The 21,147-nt window shown below is 48.0% G+C and overlaps 1 protein-coding gene across 2 annotated transcripts in view; it reads right to left on the bottom strand.

The window, feature by feature from the left end:
- ppfibp2b (PPFIA binding protein 2b) overlaps nt 1–14,454 on the bottom strand; it is a 29,091-nt gene extending 14,637 nt beyond the window's left edge. Inside the window, exons 1-6 of one of the 2 annotated variants that reach the window (XM_035531991.1) lie at nt 12,916–14,454; nt 11,940–12,034; nt 8,898–9,106; nt 5,011–5,097; nt 3,621–3,734; nt 1,053–1,190 (exon numbers count right to left, since the gene is read on the bottom strand). In XM_035531991.1, the coding sequence (XP_035387884.1) occupies nt 1,053–1,190; nt 3,621–3,734; nt 5,011–5,097; nt 8,898–9,106; nt 11,940–12,034; nt 12,916–13,091 (819 nt within the window). In that variant the 5' untranslated portion in view covers nt 13,092–14,454. The remainder of the gene's footprint in view (nt 1–1,052; nt 1,191–3,620; nt 3,735–5,010; nt 5,098–8,897; nt 9,107–11,939; nt 12,035–12,915) is intronic. The other variant, XM_035531992.1, reaches the window with a different exon arrangement.
- Nucleotides 14,455–21,147: the final 6,693 nt, after the last annotated feature.

Below are 21,147 nucleotides of genomic sequence, written 5' to 3'. Positions count from 1 at the left end.
GAAGTGGACAGGAAATAGAGGCATTGCCATCAGCTTACTTCCTGTTTTATCAGTGTGATTCACATTAACCACACAGACAGAATCTGGCTTAAACCGGAACACCAATTCATCCACAGCACGGAGCAACCAACAAATAACCCCAAATGATTCCTTTATAACGCTCATTTATATTTAAAACAAACAAACAAAAACCAACCAAAAAAAAACACCTAATGTTGTTGGTAGGTGGTGTAAGACGCTTATGAAACGTAAGTGCCTAAGACCCTCAGGGTCTGTATTAATGCCAGTGTCTCAGTCGGAGTCTCTGCGGAGGTTTATGGAGCATTCCTGAATCTCGTTGGCGGAGGCTCCATGTGATCTCTGCACTGAAGAACCCCCTGGGCCCCCTGACGGGCTACCCGGCGCGTGGATGCCTGGAATCCCAGTGCTGTAGACCATCACCATCATTTCAGACCGGTGATGTTTCAATCAGTGCCGTGCTAGTTCAAATCCTAAGCAAATCTGATTGGTTTTTCCAGGTCTTGTTTGCTTCTGTGATGCGGTGTCAGAGCATTGCCTGCCCAGACCCAAAGCCCACTTACACAAGTTCGGTTCTGTCCTGTCACTGAAAACTGGTCCAAGTGGGCCAAATGGTTTCTATGGGTCACAGTGTGTGAACTTCAGCCCACAACTAGAGCAATTCAGCGCCATCGCGATGGGGGAAACTCTTTTACGAGGGGAAGGGGGATTAAAAATTAAAAACAGCTGCTGATGAGCCATGGGGGCAGAGAGAGAGAGCGAGAGAGAGAGAGAGAGAGAGAGAGGGAGGAGGGGTGAGAAAGGAACGCGAGGGCCGAGTACCGTGGTTGTGGGACAGAATTAAACCATCAGAAAACCAACAACATGGCGAAAAACCACAGACATGTAAACAAAGCCTGTTGAGTGAGTGAAGGAGAGAGAGAGCAAGACAGAAAGAAAGACGGGTAAAAGGACAGAGAAATGGAGCCACGGCCTGACGGAGGGAGAGAGGGATGACGTGACGGAGGGAGGCAGGGAGAGAGGGGTTTAGGTACCTCTGCTTTGCGCTGCTTGTCATCTCTGTGTGCGGGGTCCTGCTCCTCCTCCATGCTGACCAACTTCAGCTTCAGACACGAAACCTCGTCCATGAGATCCAGCTTCTGTGTCTCCAAGGAAGTACGGCTCAGTAGCTCCTACACACACACGCGCGCACACACACACACGTACTCTAGACAGTATCAGGTACCCAGTGTGAGAGAGAGTTCTGCCGCTCTACTGGGCAACAAGTTTGTCAAGAGTAACGTCTGGGCCCCAGCCAAATGCAGCTAAATATACACACACCAACATATTTTTACTTCCTCTGTGTGTGTGAGAGAAAGACAGACAGGGTGTAATCCGTTCTGAGGACAACTCTGAAGATGAAAAAGGTTCCATAATTTACTCAGAGATCATTTTAGCCTTTAAATCCTACTGACCACAGAGAGCATCTGACCCCAGATCAGCAACTGGACGCGAGATGCTTGTGAAGCGCAGTTAGGGCCTACGCATTTCCCCCACACAGTAGCTCACAAACACACACACACACAAGTACACTAATAACACACTGAATAATACACCAGTAGAGTCTGCCTCAGCTATAGTCACATGTCCCAGAGGTTTCACAATAGATGGTTCTCATTCCAGAGAAAAGAAAGATCTGCTTTCGACTTTCTGCTCATCATCTCATGGACATAAAAAAAAGCACATTAACAGTTTACAGACACGAAACCTTCCAATATGTAGCGCCGCAGGGAAGGGGTTTGCAGAGACTAACACGTCGGAGTAAAAAACCTGATGTCATCGAAGTTAAAGCGGAACGACTAATGTGCAACAGGGATCCATGTTTGTTTGCTTTAGAAATCATACACAGTTGTTACCACAAGCTGGGGGCCAAACAATTAAAGAAGCTTTGAGCCTATCAGGGTGAGAGTCACGTTCTGTCCAATCGGATCGAGCCTATCAGGAGGAGAATCACGTTCTGTCCAATTGAATTTTGCGCCATAGCTCCACAGTTGGCGTAATCAAAATTTCAGACATACCAAAACTCCAGATAAGCCTTAAACAAAGGAGTCAGACGGACAGATTCGCATCTCCCTGGTTAAGACCCGATTAAACAAACTGCCCAGTGTCATGGCTCATGTATTCGTAATAGAGTAATAAACACAGGCTCCAGCTAGGCAACGTGGGAGAAATATGTCAACTACATGAAAGGACCCGATGACAGCACCAGTTTAAACCAGCAGGATTCAGATTTCCTGTGGTATGTAACTGGGAAACAACTTGGATCCAGTGTTGAAGATCATTTAAAGACACCAAAGAATTCATGTCCAGGCAAGCAGATGAAGTCTTGAAGACTCTACCTCTCTGTGTCTGTCTGTCTCTCTGGCCGGCTGTCTGTCTCTCTGGCCGGCTGTCTGCCTCTTTTCCCATCTTCCGTGATCCTTGACATTCCATCAGCATTTGATTGTTGCAGTGGAATGTCTGTGTTTGAATATGTCTGTCTTCCAGTATTTCCACACCAAGCTCCACAGGAGTTGTTACTTTACTCGACCACGTATAAGCATCCACACGCCTAAGGGCCTTTCTGAATAACGCTGAGCAGTTGCCTGTTGTCAGACACATCTGAATGTGATTCAGTTCAGTTTTTCAGAGTGAACTCCAGAGAGGTATGAGAGCTCTCACTGTTTGATCCTGTCATTCTGTAAATGTGTCATTCTGTAAATCTCTCAGAGCGAATCAGTAGGACAGAGTGGTCAGATCTCATTTAATAGGAACCCTTTCACCAGGCCAGAGAGCAGACAAAGTACAGCATGCACCTGTGCACCAAGCCTGAATGACATGAAAGAGAGAGAGAGAGAGCGCGAGAGAGTACTCACCGTTTCTTACACAATAATGCTGCGTTTGCCTGCCACTACAAAACCGCAAGTGCCATTTAAGCCATTAATCATTAAAGCTTTGTCAACATTCACACTGAAATCACAACTGAAGTGAAACGCTGCCAAATACAAGCAGAACTGACTGACGATACACACACAGCTGTCTCAGAACTCACCAGCCTACGGAACTTCAGGAAACACTCAGAAATATTGCTGCAGCATGCAAATATAAGACACACAGCAAACAGCAGTGGGAAAAAAAAACAGCAGAGTAGGGAAACTGCACTCTGCCCGCAAGGAGAAAGTCCACGCCGAATGCGGTATGCGCACGTGAGGCGTTACGCTGCGTGGAATCACACCGGGACAAAGCAGGAAATGGACCGAGCTACACGTGCCAGTCTTCATCGCACAGACGCTATACCCGAGCCAAGAGAACACGCGCACATGCGCACACGCATCAGCCATCAACTGCATAACCTCTGAAATCCAGCGGCTCTTCATGACACTACAACAGCAGAACTGCTACCATGTCACCATGAGTCACACCACATACTGGAAAAGGCACTGGTTAAATTCCTCTCTAACTTAGACTTAGTTCACCTGACGACCGTCACTGAGGTGTGTAAGGTTTTGGGGGAACTCTGAGGCTGCATCATGTGCTGTCGGAGTGTGTGCCGGTGTGTGGGGTAGAGCGCGCTGTGCTCTTACCTGCTGAAGCATCTCCTCGGTGGACAGCAGTTTATCGCTGTTCTCCTCCAGAGAAGCCTCCAGATCTCTGATCTTCTCTCCCTGTGCCTCCACCTGCTCCGTGAGAACGCTCACCTGCGCCCACACACACACACACACACACACACACACACACACGTCGGCAGAACAATCAGGTCACGCACGAAAGCCACAAGTCGCCGAGAATTCACTGCCGATCACCGACATCCAGAGAGCACAATCTTTACTCACACCCAGACATGTCTCGCACACATCCACCCACAACAGAAGCCATGTTTACCTTCAGTCTCTTTCATCTACTTTCACTCACTCATTTATGTTCACGCATTCCTACATGAACAAGCTTCACCCATTCATACACACCCCCACTCACTCAGAATACTCACTCAGAGACCGATTTCCGAAACGTCACTCAAAGCAGAATCCTCTGACAAACTGTGCTTCACCTGTAGGTCTGTCTGCCTTGCTCCTTCACCCAGACTGTCCTGTTTCTCTCCCTCTCGCGCTCCGTCACTCCCTCTCACTGCTAACAGCTATTGCCACACACTCTCAACTCCTATTATGTTACGCTCCTAGTTTCTCTGTGACTTAGCGAACGAGAACGAACTTGGTGCTGAAAGCATATCCAGCGCAGCACTGCTGGACTGCCACCTACGCACGCACTCCAAGGGCAGTGTCCTCTCTGCCCACTCTAAACTCTTTTGTCCTGCTGCAAGAAAGACCCAGACGCTTATGGGACAGGTAGAAGAGGAAGTGAAAGAATGAGGGAGGCGCCTGGGAGCCAATCAGGCTCATGCATAGTTCAGGGCAGAAAGCCTCCCACCAATCAGGGCGGACTGCTGGAGAACTTTGAGGAATGTGGCAGTGTAGCGACCTCGGGCCATGTGTGGAAACCTGCACACTCAGAGAGAGTGCTACACTCATCACTTTATTCCTTAAAAGAAATCAAATCTATTATAATGACTATAACGTTTAACATCCCACAAAATCACAGTGTTTAAGAGTAGAGTTCAAATCTGTAAAACAACAACATGAAAACCCAAAGTAACCTTGTTTACAGTAAACAGGAGCAGGCGGAGCATATGTGTTCAGCATGAGTCGGTAATAAGTGCTTTCACACTCCGATTGGACTGGATTGGACTGGAGCTGCCTGTTGGAACCACACCGTCATGCACTACGTCACGGGTCCTAGTCAGTAGGCGGAGCTTGAGGTGTCACGCGGCTCCATCAGTCACTGACGCTACACACTACACACCAGGTACAGTCCCCAGCAGCTGGGCCTGCCTGACCGCTGCACTACTGCTCGCGTAGGTGTGGGAGGAAACAGCCTGGAGGTGTCGTGGGCTGGGGGGAGCCGCGAGGAGCGTCTCACCTGCAGAACCAGAGACTCTTTGTCGCCCTCTAATCTCTCCAACCGCTCCTGATGCGTCTCATTGTTTGAAGGAGACTGCGAGCTGACCTGGAAGAGACAGACACACACATGCACACACACAGACCCACAGAACAAGAGTGTCAAGCAGGGGGGCGGAGCCAAGCCGCTTCTCCACTTGCAGAGGCTCTCTGGCCCCGTGCCAGAACCCTCCACAATGAGCGGCTAACAACCGTGCGCACAAGGCTTCTATTCAGCAGGTGCTGAACGGCACACAAAGGCTAACTGACATGGCTAATGAGACCCGAATGATATGCTAGGGTCATAAAATAGAAACAAAACATGTTAATTAGAATAATACAGCGACACCACCCAGGACACCGCGCTGAAAGGTCAGAAGCATGGGGTTTCATACATGTAGGGAATCCCTAGGGATAACGGACTCGTAGCAAAGGCATTCTGAAGTTAGAAAGGCTACATTCCTCAAAAAGAAATAAATAAATGGTGACACTTTATTTTGAGTGGTCCTTTTTAGATGAACTATGCACTCAACACGCTCATATAAATGATGCAACAGGAGTGAAACATCTAAATACATTTAGTATATGAATCAGGAGACTTTTAATTACCTGTGTAAAGATTTGTTTATAATCTGATTAATTCAGTTGTTTTCCACTTTATTTGGAGTGTCCAAGTTACTGAACAGTTACTGAACACACAGTCTTAGCATACTCAACCAACTGTTATAGACCTACTGTTGACCGTCTGATTGCTGGTGTCTACCCTCGAACTACTTTGCATACTGCAACTATATTCAAACTCATCTGATTCCTACACCACAATGTCATAGATACTGTTGAGAGATTATTCATCAAAATGAAGGAGTTACCTAAAATACATTCATAAAATCCAGACATGAAGTAAAGTGGAAACGCCTGCTGGAGAAGCTCCGCCCACCCTGGATGGGAGGAGTTGGATCTTAGCCAGTTTGAATAACATGGCAGCAGTTTGCTGCTCATTTGCTAAGACAGTAAACAGCTTTGCTTCCCACCTGCAAAAGGACTGACATACTGCCACTGTCCCAGATGTTTTGGGAAAGATTGATCAATCGATCCATCCATCCATCCATCCATCCATCCATCCATCCAACCATCCAACCAACAGCTGATCTAGGGTAATAGGGGCGAGAGCCAATCCCATGACGGACGGAGTTCCAATTCATGGCAGGGCACACACACACACACACACACACAAACAGACCCACTCATTCATGCCAGGCCAATTCAGACCCACCAGTGGACTGAACACGCATGTCTTTTGGAACGCGGCAGGCACAAGGAGATGCTAAACTCCGCCCAGTGCACACCAGCGCCGTGATAGGCTAGAATCAAGAGAATCCTCCACAGCGAGACTATCATGAACAACACAGACAGACCATGTCCACTGGACCACTGCCACAAGGGAGCACTTCCTGTTGACAGCACAGTCAGCCTCCAGAGAGCAAAAACATGAATTAGAGTAGGTCATAAGTTTATTACCTGAGAGAGGGGGAGAGAGAGAGAGAGAGAGAGAGATAGGGAGAGAGAGAGAGAGAGAGAGAGAGGGAGAGAGGGAGAGGGAGAGAGAGAGAGAGAGAGAGAGAGAGAGAGGGAGAGAGGGAGAGAGGGAGAGGGAGCGGTTCCCTCTGAGGATAGAGAACTCAAGACCTGGAATTCCCCCAGTTTCATGGACCTATGGTTAGAGAGCACTTAGCAGAAAGTCAGAGGACATGAATGTTATCCCACCATGCAGGAATGCATGAGCTAAGCATGCTATAATGTAGCCTCCCTGTCAGGACATCCATACTCCTCCACCCTCTGCTCCGATGACTTAGGAGCCAAGATCTTTACACGCTCACTGGTGTGTTGACTGGAGGTAAAAGTTGCTGTGGTTATCATGAAGCATCCTTGCGCTATATGGGTCTAACTAACTAACTAAGGAACTAACGAACTAAGGAACTAACTAGCTAACTAACTAACTAGCTAACTAGCTAACTAACTAACCTACTTCATTCTGCTTCTTCCTCCCACGTGGATGTGGTAGTTAGGTGCTACATGTGCTGCCAGGTGGGTGCAGTATGTGTGACGGGGGTGATATGTGGGTGCAGGGTGGAGCACCCTGTTCCTGCGTTTTCCAGCTACATCCCAGAAAATTCAGTCGCGCGGCCTGTCAGGTGAAGTCTCAGCTCATGATGTCTCTGCCACAGGTATGCGTCTCAGAGCTCAGAGCAGTAACACCATCGCACAGCAACACCGTCGCACAGTAACACCATCAAAAACAACACCACCATCATATAGTAACACCTTCACATTAACCCCATAACACAACAACACCATCACACAGCAACATCACAGTTACACCACACCATCACACAGTAACAATATCACACAGCAACATCACTCAACACCACCATCACACAGCAACACCACTATCACACAGCAACACCATCACACAGCAACACCATCACACAGTAACGTCACTCAACACCACCACGCAGCAACACCGTCACACAGCAACACCGTCACACAGCAACACCGTCACACAGCAACACCACCGTCACACAGCAACATCACACAGTAACAATTTTACACAGCAACACCATCACACAGCAACATCACACTGTTACTCACCATCACACAGCAACACCATCACACAGCAACAACAAAACAAGTACAAGCCTGACTGCTTACCTTCTTTAGCCAAGAGAAATGTTTGTAAAAGTCAATATCCTGCTCCATGCTGAAGTCCCATATCTGCCCATGTGTGTGTGTGTGTGTGTGTGTGTGAGGGGGTGTGACAGAGCGAGAAACACAGAAGAGAGAGAGAGAGAGTAGTTGTGGAGAGCTGGGGTCGGAGGGCTTACTGCCGAACTTCACACTGTTGAGGGCTGCCTGGTTTATGAAGCTTCCTCCTCCTCCTGCTCCACTGCTCCATCCTGCCTCTGCGCAGGGGAATCCCTGACACGGCACAGCAACTGCACAAGCGTCTCGGCTCCAGTGGCTGTCTGGCCCCGAGCCCCACCCGCCCGCCACCCACCCAGTCTGACGCTCTGCCAGACACGCAACATGAGAGTGCACGCAAGCGTGCGAGTGTGTGTGTGAGCGTGTGCGTCTTACGCTGCCTTTCCAGCGCACACAGTGGTGGAGATGCCCTCCTTCACACCGTGCCTGAGCCCCCGACTCAATGCAAATCTGAACCGAAATAAAACAGTGACAGTGGGCCAGGTCAAGACAGAGGGAGAGGGAGATAAACACACACACTCACACGCTCACACTCACACGCTCACGAGGCCCTAGACCCTTCAGAGAAGTTTAATGACTGCACTATGTAAGCTATTCTAAAACTCGTTTTATGTTCACTGGCTTGTGCATGCGCCCCTAACGGCCCCTCATCTGGAGCTCACCTCCTACACCCAAAACACCACCTCCTACACCCAAAACACCACCATGCTACAGTCTCCTGCTTTTGGAACCATTAATGTTCTATTTACCACACTTGAACTTATCCCATCTGTTGTGCATCTTCTACAGCATCTGAAGCTGATTTGACTTTGGCTCTCGGCTGAACACACGCCAGCGCGATCCTGCACACGCCAGCGCGATCCTGCACACGCCAGCGCGATCCTGCACACGCCAGCGCCACAAACACCACGGTCTGCCTGTCTGAACGGCCGCCGGGTGAGGGGCAGTCCAAGCTTAGGCCGGAGGGAGGAGGACCGTTAGGAAACGTTATCAAGGGGAAAAAAAAGAAAATCCATCACTTCTTTGACTCTATGACAGACAGGTGATAATCAGGCAGGGTCTAATGGGGTGTGGGGCCGTGGGGGGTTTGTAGGGGGTGCGGTTGCTCACCGTGCCCCTCTCCAGCCACTCCAGCAGGGCGTGGGAGGTGGAGCAGGGTAGCCGGGAACGTAGCGCCTCCCTGCCCCGGTCTCCGTCCTCCTGAAGCTCCAGAGCGAGGCGCAGCTCCTCAGCCAGCTGCAGTGCCTGCAGGGAGCCCACGTCGATGGGGGAGCCCAGCTCACACAGGCCGTTAGTCAGCTCCGTCACGGCCTTGGAACCTGTGGGGGGAGGGAGATGAGACGCAACCCGTCAGCCTGCATCATGACACGCTCCCCATCGTCCCTCCGGCAGACGCTGCCACGTTTCGAATTTGCAGCGCTGAGCGTGTCTGCCGGCGTGCTGCGCAGGAACGGCGACGCCTCGCAGACTGCATGGGAACAACACATCTGGACACGATTAGGCCCCGGAACACGGCGCAGAGAGCCCACGGCGATATGAGGATTCCGTTTACTGAAGCTTGGATCAGTACGGACACCAAAGGGTTTTGGGCTGCCAAAGATCTCTGCAGTCTTTAGTTTCAATTCTAGCAGGTGTGAGCAGGAAAATATCAAAGACTCTGTGGCCACAAAAGCATTATGTTTATTTGAAGGGGTTTTATCAAAGGTTTCTGCTTCAGAGAAAAGTAAACATACACAAACACTGAAACAGAAAAAAGGCCTGCTTGTACTAAACAACCTACCAACGTGTTTACAGCCATAAACCATAAAAACTGAACATGTTTAAAGAATCAGGCCTGATTAGATTAGTGCAGATGAGCTAATCTGCCGTATAAGTGTCTGCGTGTAATATCAGATCACGTTCAGAGCCTGTGGTCCCGCACTAATGTCGAAACGTCCAGTCATACACATCACACAGAACTGTGAGCTGTAGCGGTCAGCACCAAGACGTCATGCAGTGATGCCCCATCAGAGCAGAGGCCCAGGGCGAGATCACACTGAAGCCACAGCAAGGAGCTGATCTACAAACCAGCTGCGTGGTAGACACGGAAATGTCCCGTAGCCCACCATCACATCCATGGCACGGCAGAGCCTGCATAGAGGGACTTTGGTGTGGCCAGCAATTACCTCCACGTAACGATCTTATGATGCTTGCGCGGAAACAGCAGGACCAAAACAAAAAGCAAAAACACGAAAACAAAAGGCTTTAACTTCAGTGTGGAAACGCCCAGCCGAGGGAGAACAGTCTGGGAAGCAGATCAAACAATGAAAACAAGCATTACACGGAGACACTGTCTAGTGTCTACATGGCCTGCAATACTGACCCGGCACGGCCTGCAATACAGAACCGGCACAATCCACAATACGGAACTGGCAGGGCTGCGCGGTGCAGATCCAACATGGGAAGCCTGCGCATGCCTGCTCTCACCACTAACGTTAAGGAGTGCATGAAATTGTCTGCCTTTGGTCCGATCCCGCATCAGTATTTGCTTGAAAATGAATGAATGAATGAATGATAGTTAATGATTAAAGATTCATAGTCAGTTTTTAATAATTATTGATCTTTATCTTTGTTTCTGCCTTGGTAGCTCTTTGAATTCGATTCTGCTCTATATGTCCTACTTGTTTTTAAACAGTAAAATTATAATAATTATAATAATTGTATTTACAGGATGATGTGTGCTCTTCTGTTCAGACAGTTCCACTCTTCACCAGCAGGTGGTGCCCCTGCAAACATCTTTAGAACTTGCCTGAACAAAGCACATGGTTAAAAGCAGAGGAACGGGAAGTGCTCATGGTGGATGTATGCACCAGGCATACCCACGTTTAGGTTCTGTGTAACAAGCTCAGGCTCTCAGTTCTTTGGGCACGCTCTGGAAATGTCACGGCACATCCTTTATGTTACGCCAAGTCTCTACAGCAGACACACTCTGAAATTTCCACATCAATGAAAGTCTTGAGAATAGGAATAGCTGTGGTATGAGCTTACGAGCACGCACGCCCGCACGCGCACACACACACACACACACACACACACACACACACACACACACACACACACTCTCTCTCTCTCCTTCCATCTCCTTCCCCCATTATTTATCTACCGGCTGTAGTGTTCTTTCATCCTCTAGTAGTTCAATCAGGTTGCACACCCCCTGGCACCCCCCCACATCCGCCCAGCCCTGTCCTGTCTCAATCTCCCCACCCAAACCAACAGCCAACCCACTTCCCCGTACAACAAACAAACAAACAACCCAAGCCCTCTTTGGTCTGGCCAGCCGGCCTGTAGGTTCTCACCCCCACACACACTGCTCAACACTGCGCATAACCCATTCAACAAGCCTTCAAATGTGTGTGTGTGTGTGTGTGTGTGTGTGTGTGTGTGTGTGTGTGTGTGTGTGTGTGTGTGTGTGTGCGCGCAAGAGAGAATGTGACTAACGCACACCTATCATGAGATAAAATTGAGAAACTAGTGTGTAGGAAAACCTCCATATCTACTGTTTCCCTCAGAGGAGAGGAGAGCGACTCCAGGGCTGAGTGGAGAGCGACTCCAGGGCTGAGTGGAGAGCGACTCCAGGGCTGAGTGGAGAGCGACTCCAGGGCTGAGTGGAGGTCCTGTGCAGACACCATGGGCTCTAATTCTCCTCATCTCTGATGCATCCATTCCTGTCTCTACAGACTCTAGCATGCACTTATGTGCCCTGCAATACTGAATACAAACAGGGGAGCAAAGGAATATGCCATTCAAGCCAATCATTATTACAAAAGAACGATGAAAATCCATATTAACACTGAGAGAAACCAGCTCACACATTTTGTCTTAGAGATTGTGGTACATTACACACCTTTAAAACTACACAGAACAACCCGATTCTGGTCACACCTTTAACTCCTTTAATGCAAGTGAGCTCACTTTAGCCACACAGTCTGCAGGTTAATTATCCCTCATATAGGATGGCATTAAGAGGCCCTCCAGAAAGTGTGCGTAACAGGGCGTGCGTAACAGGGCGTGCGTAACAGGGCGTGCGTAACAGGGCGTGCGTAACAGGGCGTGCGTAACCGCATGTGTGTGTAACCGCGTGTGTGTGTAGCCATGTGCTGCTGGAAGCCTCACCTGCGATAATATCATCCATTTGCTCCAAGGCCGCCTCAAGCATGAGACTCGCGTCTGCTGCCATGCTGGGAGACCTCCTGCCCTGGCTGTGCTGTCTGCACACAGGAAAAAGATAAAACAAAACTATTCCGCATCTTCTGAAAGAGACAGACACCAAAACGCTTTCATGAGAAAATTGCAAATACACATGAACGGGTGACTGAACTATGAATACAGATAGAGTTCAAAGATACTTATAAATGGAGCAGCAGAAGAAGCCGTTTGTGCAGGTGGCGGTGGGTAACGGCACTGCTGCACACGGGACTTTACGGAGATGTGACAGAACACATTCCTCAGAACACCTGTGGCTTCCAACACCACCGACCCATATGCCTGTGCCTGTCCATGACTGCTCTGTCTCTCTCTCTCTCTCTCTCCCCCCCCCTCTCTCTCTCTCTCTCTCTCTCTCTCTCTCTCTCTCTCTCTCTCTCTCCCCCCCCCTCTCTCTCTCTCTCTCTCTCCCCCCCCCTCTCTCTCTCCTTCTCTCTCTTCCTGTCAGCAGTGTAGGAACCCACGATTAATGAGGGCTGCTGGAGTAGAATGTCATTCTGGCACACACACACACACACACACACACACACACACACACACATCCCTGCTTAATGCTCGGCTGACTGCAAGGCTCCATTCATGGCTGCTGCTGCTGTCCCGGATGGGGGAATCCGGGCTCGGAACAAAGGCCACAGTGGTGGTACAGTCACGCGCTGACAGAGTGAGAGAACGGCTTGCCGCCGATTGGCACCAGGAGACGGGCACAGCCTGGCACACTTCATTAACAGACCTGAACGATAAGGGTGCGTACGCCTCGTCTTGTAGCGTATTTGCCCTTAAGAAGCACTACTGTCTCTCTTTGTCTCTCTCATGAGTGTGTTGGGTGTGTGTATCCACATATAACACACACACACACACACACACACACACACACATATATATTCACTTATCAGCACTGTCTCTCCCTTGCAGTGGGTGGTCTCGTCCCTTCTCCTCATTCCTGGGGTCTGTTGGAGCCATTTGTCCAGTTTGGGCATCACTGGGACAGCCGTGGTGTTGAACTTGCACGTTCTCGCTCCTCTGTCTCTTACATCCTGGCATCGTTGGGATTGCCACACCCATTCCCACTGCAGTTTTCTACAGCTACATCTACAAATCACTCTCCTCTACATCTAGTGGCTTTGCCATTACGTTGTCTGACATATTCTATATACACAAACACACACACACACTGTAACTGACAGTAAAGCACGTTATGTATGTACACATATAAACCTACGTGTGTGTTTGTGTTCTTTTTCAAACTGTTCAGGAACTGTGCAGGAGAAGTGGAGACTTGCTGCTCTCTGGATTACGACATCTCACACTGTGAGAAATAGAGATGGCTAGTTGAACAGGTCTCACCACATCTCCATGTAGCTCCATTTAGCCCATTACTGACTGCTGAGAATCTTTGAAAGAGATTAATGGCGGTGACGAAACACGCCTCGAATGGCTCAGTAAATACCGCAAGTAACCAACAAAATAAATGACACTCTGACACAGACAACTCTGCCCGCCTCACGAGGCTCCGCCCCTCCAGACACCCACTACGCTTTGCTGCTTCTTCCCATAAGAGGCCTCGTCTTATCCAAGTGAAATATTCACACCGGGGACGTCTGGAGCTGTCCACCCACAATAATATTTGCCATAAGAGTTAAACAGGCCCCGGTCAGCAGTCCCTTGCTCGCTTCCTGTCTGGGGAAGCGCTGGGACTTTTATGGGTCAGCTTACATTTCATGGTGGCGGAACAGAATCCCATTCTGAGGCAGCACCTGCGTATGGAATTCTGTGGATTAGCCAAAGCTTATGCGCTGAAAGATCACTTCCAGCAGGAAGACGCGAGGCTCAGCAATCTGCAATCTTCCATTGCAGAGGAGAATCCACGGGTACAGCACGGGAAAATCTGGGAAGCAAATAGTGGAGTTCTGCTCCCGACCTACATCGAAGGTGCCCACTCCCGTCTGCAAGCCGCGGTATTTCTTCGAATCAGCGGATCAAAAGCTTCCAGTTACAACACTCACAGAGGACAATCGGGAGTTAATGAAGCCTCAGGCTGAACTGGCCAGTCCCTCCACAGAAACCACACAAGAAGCCTTCATCCTCCAAACTTCAGATTAAACAAACATGAACTCAAAGAAAATGTCCAAACAACCAAACTGAGCACTGATATCTTTAGCTCGCTGGGTCTGGGTTCTGCACATGGCAAGCAGAGCACACCAGCGCTCCGGAAGAGCATACGTTTGTGTAGTTTGAGTGCTGTCAGGCTGTCTGCAGACACGATCCCTCTGCTCTGACTTCCAGAAGGCATTTCCTTTACAATACAGTTCCCACACTGGAACGCTGAACTTTACAGCACACAGTCTAGCCAGACCACCGCAGGGAATAACCCTGATTACAGCCACATAGCTGCTGCTCTGTGCTCCGTTCAGCTGTAAATCCAGCTGACTCAAATGGACTAAGGGCACGTCTTCCATTTGGATTTGTCAGGAAACGCACCCCCCCCCCCCCCACCTCAGCAACAATTAAAAAAAAAATTAATGTGAGAGAATTTCAGATGGTTTTTCCATGAACCTTTTTTTTTGGATTCGAACGTATGTGTGTTCGACTGTTAGACACTCAGTTTGCACGGTGTGTCTGTCACATTCCGACATCATGGCCTTGATGAATAAACATCAATGTGTGCAGTCACGTCACATTTCAGGTCCATCATTCTGACTAGTCTGGTTCCCAGTTCATCACAGAAGCCACTATAAGGTGGTTTTGAGCATTTTTAAAGCATTAATGCATTAATGCACCTACACACACTGTAAACATGCTTTGCCTTTCAGATGGACAGTCTCAGTTATCACAGCTTTGCTGTTGCTGTACAAACACATTCAGTAACTGTGCTTTAGGTAACTGGTGATCTGTGGTGCAGACTCAGGACACTGTGCAGCAGTTTTAGTAGTCCAGACTCAGGATAGTGTGCAGTGGCGTCAGTAGTTCAGACTCAGGACTGCGTGCAGTGGCGTCAGTAGTGCAGACTCAGGACTGCGTGCAGTGGCGTCAGTAGTGCAGACTCAGGACTGCGTGCAGTGGCGTCAGTAGTGCAGACTCAGGACTGCGTGCAGTGGCGTCAGTAGTGCAGACTCAGGACTGCGTGCAGTGGCGTCAGTAGTGCAGACTCAGGACTGCGTGCAGTGGCGTCAGTAGTGCAGTGGCATCAGTAGTGCAGACTCAGGACTGCGTGCAGTGGTGTCAGTAGTGCAGACTCAGGACTGCGTGCAGTGGTGTCAGTAGTGCAGACTCAGGACTGCGTGCAGTGGTGTCAGTAGTGCAGACTCAGGACTGCGTGCAGTGGTATTAGTGTGAGTCTGAGTATTTGCGAGACTGGTGGCTTGGGGTACGAATTGTGGGACAAGCCTGTTCACTTCAGTTTTAAATGTACTATATAAATTGGTAACTTGCACTGGGCCACACGTGACACTTAGTTGCTGTGTTCTAGGAAATTAACGTTCATTATGTACTATTGAAATAAGCACTGTACACTTCCATTACTGACATGCCACCACTGGAAGAGAGTGTCATTGATCTGATAATGCACTGACTGGCCAGTGACCCGCCTCCAACTCTCTACTGCTTTTCTTGCTTACATGGTGAAGACAAGTCAGAACAGTTGAGAAGTTGGCAAGAAAAGCCTGTTAGTCGAGGACGCCGTAGCAACAAGTCTCATCTTCAGAATTAAGTCTGAACCTCCTCAACACGGAGCTGGACAAGGGCCAGCGGGGCAGAACTCCATCGCGCAGGATTCTTACTTTAGTCAACTTCCTTAGCGATTAACTTGGGATTAAAGTATCGGTACAGCAGTTCGGTATCAAAGCAGCGCTGTTGTCTCTGCCTATAAGCCGCTGCAACACAGTGTGGTTTTCTTGAAGCTCGATTCACTACACCACACCTTTCCAGTTAGACTTACGCAATATCCCAAATGTGGATACTAATTAGCTACACTGACACTTTGTTGGTAACCTGCACTGGTATCCGCACTGATTCCTGTATTTAGCAGCATTCTAGCTCAATGGGATCTTTGACTCTGACCTATTAAACTGGCTAGGGTACATTTTACGAGCAGATGAACAAGCACTTTTGTACGTCGCGCTGGATAGGAGTGTCTGCTCAATGCCAAAAAATGTACATGCAAACATAAATAAAACGTTTGTTGTGTTCTTGAATCTGAGCCTTTGGAACACTATAAGGCACTGGGCTACACAGTCAGAAACTGAAACTGCAATGACCGAAACCATGTTACTGTTTGGCACAGGAAATTAGTGTTTGCTTAAGCACTGCTTAGTTAATCTACTGTTTCCTCAGCCAGTTCTCAGGGAGCCCAGTTCATGTTTTCCATCCTTCCCAGCATGAGTTGGGCAGGTATTCATGGCGTTGCTGATGACCTGGTCCAGGAGTGATGGAAGCTGGGACAGACTGCGCTGCACAGAGGCCCCTGGGGACTGGGTCAGGAAACCCTGATTTAATCTGTGGTTAGGTTCACAGAGAAGGATGATAAGAGGTCAGTTTCAGGTCACTGTGCAAAGCCATACGTGTCCAAAGACAAGATTCAACTGATGTTTATAAACAATATTTTTCATAGTCTGACTATGAATTTAGCTTAAAACTACTGAGAAGTTTTAAGATAAAAACGGAGGCACTGAAACATACCAAACATGGGAAGAGTGTGCCCTTGGTCTTGAGGGTGAAACTCAAACAACCCTCTCACACTACAGTCTGTATATTCATTACTACAGAGCGTTTGAGTAATCATTAAAGCACTTTTCCTCCACTAAGTTCCATGAAGCCTGATAAACACGAGGCTGCAGACAGTGGACTAAAATAAAACCATCAGCTACAGCGTTTAGTCCTGAAGGCCCCTCAAGGCTACGGAACTGAAGCGTCCATCAGCCAGACTGTCTGCATCTAACAGCAGAAGGGGAGAAACACTGACACACTCACTCACATCACAGGTAAAAGACTGTTACAAACACACATGCCACTGACACACTCCAAACAGGTAAAAGACGGTTACAAACACACATGCCACTGACACACTCCAAACAGGTAAAAGACGGTTACAAACACACATGCCACTGACACACTCCAAACAGGTAAGGGACTGTTACAAACACACAACCCACTAACACTCTCATATCCCACTGACACACACACATCCCACTGACACACTCATGTCCTACTGACACACTCATGTCCTACTGACACACTCATGTCCTACTGACACACTCATGTCCTACTGACACACACACACACACACACACACACACACACACACACACACACATCACAGGTAAGAGACTGTTACAAAAACATGTCCCACTGACATACTCCAACACACTGATATTGGTGAATATTTATTATTTAGTGCATGTTCTAGATTTACCTTACAAGGAGCGTGATTTAAAGTGCTCGATCATGAGCACATGGAGAACCCTTGAGTCTGATCAGGAACAGAGAGCGCTGCCTCATCAACAGATGAGCAGACAGTTCACTTCCTGTGCAGGACAGTGCAGGACAGTACGGGACAACGAGGAGCACGAGAGCGAAAGCTGCTCAGTGCTCCAAACTGCACACCAGCACCAGTGTGTGAGCCGATGCCTGCTTGCCTGGCACGCCAGATCTTAGACACGCATATGAAAGGCCCTTCAGGTGAGATGAGGCTCGGATTACATTTGCACCTTTTGACTCCGTGACTTTGCTGCGGCTGCTAAGCCACAGGACCGCCTCACCTGACCGTCAGACGCGGCAACTGAAAAGTCTTTTTTTAAAAGACCGTATTTTCCTTGAGATTCGGTGCTGACCCCAATGTCAGGGCTGTCCCAGCCTTTCAACACAGCTGTATAAAAAAGGTTCCATCAGAACCATCACGAACGAACCATAGTAACACGTCTGTTGCTGGGAACCAAGTGGAAATCCATCACATCTCACAATTTCCTTCCCTTCACCATTACACACCAGTATGACATTACTCTGTCCCTCTGACCAGCCAAGCCCATTGACTTTACATGTAAGAATGATGACTGCAATACACTGAATAAATATCACAGGATACCACGTGACAGAACATCAGCTGAGCGTAGCACGTAGCCGTGGAACACCGGAGACACAAGAGGCTGGCAGCCCGGAGACGAGCGGAGCGGAGCATGGGCCAACCTGCCGCCCAGATCACGCAGGCCCGTCTGTTCTGGCAGCTGGGTCAAAAGTAGAGGCCCTTTAGAGGAGCCAAGGAAATGTCACTCCTGCGCAGGTGCCCTGGAGTGTGTGTGTGTGTGTGTGTGTGTGTGTGTGTGTGTGTGTGTGTGTGTGTGTGTGTGTGTGTGTGTGTGCGTGACTTCCCAGGCCAAGCAGTACATTCCTGTCCCACATCCACAGCATGTGAAGCGGAGTGTTTTCTGGCAAACATCACCACACTACTATTGTCGGCAGGAAAGGTTTCAGACCTACACACTGAAAAAGCCCTGCATTTTTTTTTACCAGACATATCACTCGAAACGCACTGCACAAAGTTAAAAAAAGTACATTAACGAAGCTGTTTGAGGACAGTTTGACATCTCAAATATATTCAGCAACTAATCAAACCCACATACCAAAACTCAGTATCGGTTACCGAGGCATGCCTGTCTTACTCTCCGACATCTTCACAGGCGACACTATAGTATGTGAAGTACTATATCGGCAGGTGCGACCTCTAAACGGCTACAGGGGACATTAACAGGAACGGGGTAGGATTGTGCTATAGTAAATAGTTTTAAAACTTACGCTCTTCAACACCAGAGATATTTGGCTGCAACTAAAAAAAAATTGTTTCGCTTTACGGTGAACGTCAAGGCACAGAAAAGCAGGACCTCGGTCGTTCCAAAAACCGCCTACGTCGTTGCGAGTCATTTCTGTTTTTGTCATACAGGGAGAGTAATTAAAGTCATCACCACAACCCTACTTGGAAAACACGCGCGGGTGGAGAACTGGTCGAACACGTCGGCGGAAACAACGCGCGAGCCCCGAGGGCGCGATGCTCTCAAATACACAAACAAATAAAGCCCGGCCTTATATATCAGTTAAACTACATTTCACTTTCCTTTCTCTGGAACTGTTTGCACCCCACCCGTTACCTTCACTGACAGGGCCGCGTTCATGAGGAGCTTTAAAACGTTTATTCCCCCCCCCCCCTCTCTCTCTCTCTTATGTTTTTTCCTATGTTAGCTGATCTTAGTGTCTCCATTAAGTAGACCCATCTGTAGTTATACTCTTGCTTAGATATGTCCAGAAACAAAGATAATTTCAGGCATCGCATATACATAAACGCAAACAATTTAAGGATTGCATAAATTCTTCTAAAATTATGACTAAGATCGAAAATCTACCGCCATTTCAAAGGCAAGTCGTCCCCCCCAAAAAAAGTTTTTGAATTTTCCTGGAGTTGTGGGTGACTCGCTATTCGAGGCAGTTTCGTGTTTTGAGTAACACAACAAAGCCACACGACACAAGTAAACAGTGCGCGTGCTCTTCACAGACAGGTAATGACAGCGCGCGGCGTTCAGCAGGGCTACGCGACCAACACGGCGTGTTGTAGCCCAGGGCGCACCTGCCAAATAAACTGGGACGTTACTTTGCAATGATATATTCAAACAAAGACAAACCTGCGTCCAAGAACATAACAGACTTCCAGTTACACATTACTCTACAGTGATTGATCGCATGACCCAGGCCCTCTGATCAAACCAAATCAGCTTCATCTTTCCTCTCGCTGACTCACTGATCTCGGTGGCGGTAGGTTTGTGCGTGCTTGTTCACTAATCCGCGCTGCTAAAAGCGAGAACTTGGCCAAAGGTTTACATGGCTAAAGTTGACAAGCTGCTTCACGCACTGACAGCAGAACTCCTTCATTACGCACGCTCATATTGCGCCTAAAATCTGATAAACATTTTTAGCAAGGACCACATACTGAAGGGAAAAAGCAGCACTTATTGCCACTACAGAGTAACTAGCCACGCGCGAGCAACATACAACGACAGACTGCCAAGCACGCCAAATTCACTGTGCAAACCTGCTGCAAATCTACAGGAGTAACGCGCGCGCAACTATGCAAAATGACCTGTGAGAAAGGATTGAACATTTTAGCCGTAAATCTGCAAGTGCTGCCAAACTATACAGCACGACCTAACTGTACATCTTAAGTTTGATGGTTAAGATTCATTCTAATGACAACTCATGCAACCTACCAACATACAGGACCCAGCACCACTGGGAACTTTGCAACTCCGACCAACTCTCGTCCCAGAGAAACCAGTGGGTGTTTTTTGTCTGTTATACCTTACTGCTCGTCACGCGTATTATTAAGTTTCTCCGCGGGGAATAACAGCACTGTACGGTCTCGCGCTTACCCCAACGCTGAGTGCTTGTCATCTGTCATGTGATTGTTTAGGGGCGGGGCGCGCGCGCGGACACAGTGTCACACATAGGACATATATATATATATATATATATATATATATATATATAGAGAGAGAGAGAGAGAGAGAGATAGAGAGAGAGAGAGAGAGAGAGAGAGAGAGAGAGAGAGAGAGAGAGAGAGAGAGAGAGAGAGAGAGAGAGAGAGACTACTCAATCACTGTAGTAATGTGCAACTGGAAGCCTGTTATGTTCTTGGATGCAGGTTTGTCTGTTTAAGTGTGTGTGTGTGTGTGTATATGTGTATGTGTATATATATATATATATATATATATATATATATGTATGTATATATATGTATATATATGTATGTATATGTGTATATATATATATATATATATATATATATGTATATATATATATATATATATATACATACATATACATACATATACACACATATATATATATATATATATATATATATATACACATACACATATACACACACACACACACACACTTAAACAGACAAACCTGCATCCAAGAACATAACAGGCTTCCAGTTGCACATTACTACAGTGATTGAGTAGTCTCTCTCTCTCTCTCTCTCTCTCTCTCTCTCTCTCTCTCTCTCTCTCTCTCTCTCTCTCTCTCTATATATATATATATATATATATATATATATATAATTTCGCGCAAAATG

The sequence above is a fragment of the Electrophorus electricus genome, chromosome 12, assembly GCF_013358815.1.
Source record: "Electrophorus electricus isolate fEleEle1 chromosome 12, fEleEle1.pri, whole genome shotgun sequence".
In the NCBI taxonomy this organism is placed as follows: Eukaryota; Metazoa; Chordata; class Actinopteri; order Gymnotiformes; family Gymnotidae; genus Electrophorus; species Electrophorus electricus.
Note: the sequence above shows the minus strand (reverse complement) of the source record. Positions and strands in the feature narration are given on the sequence as shown.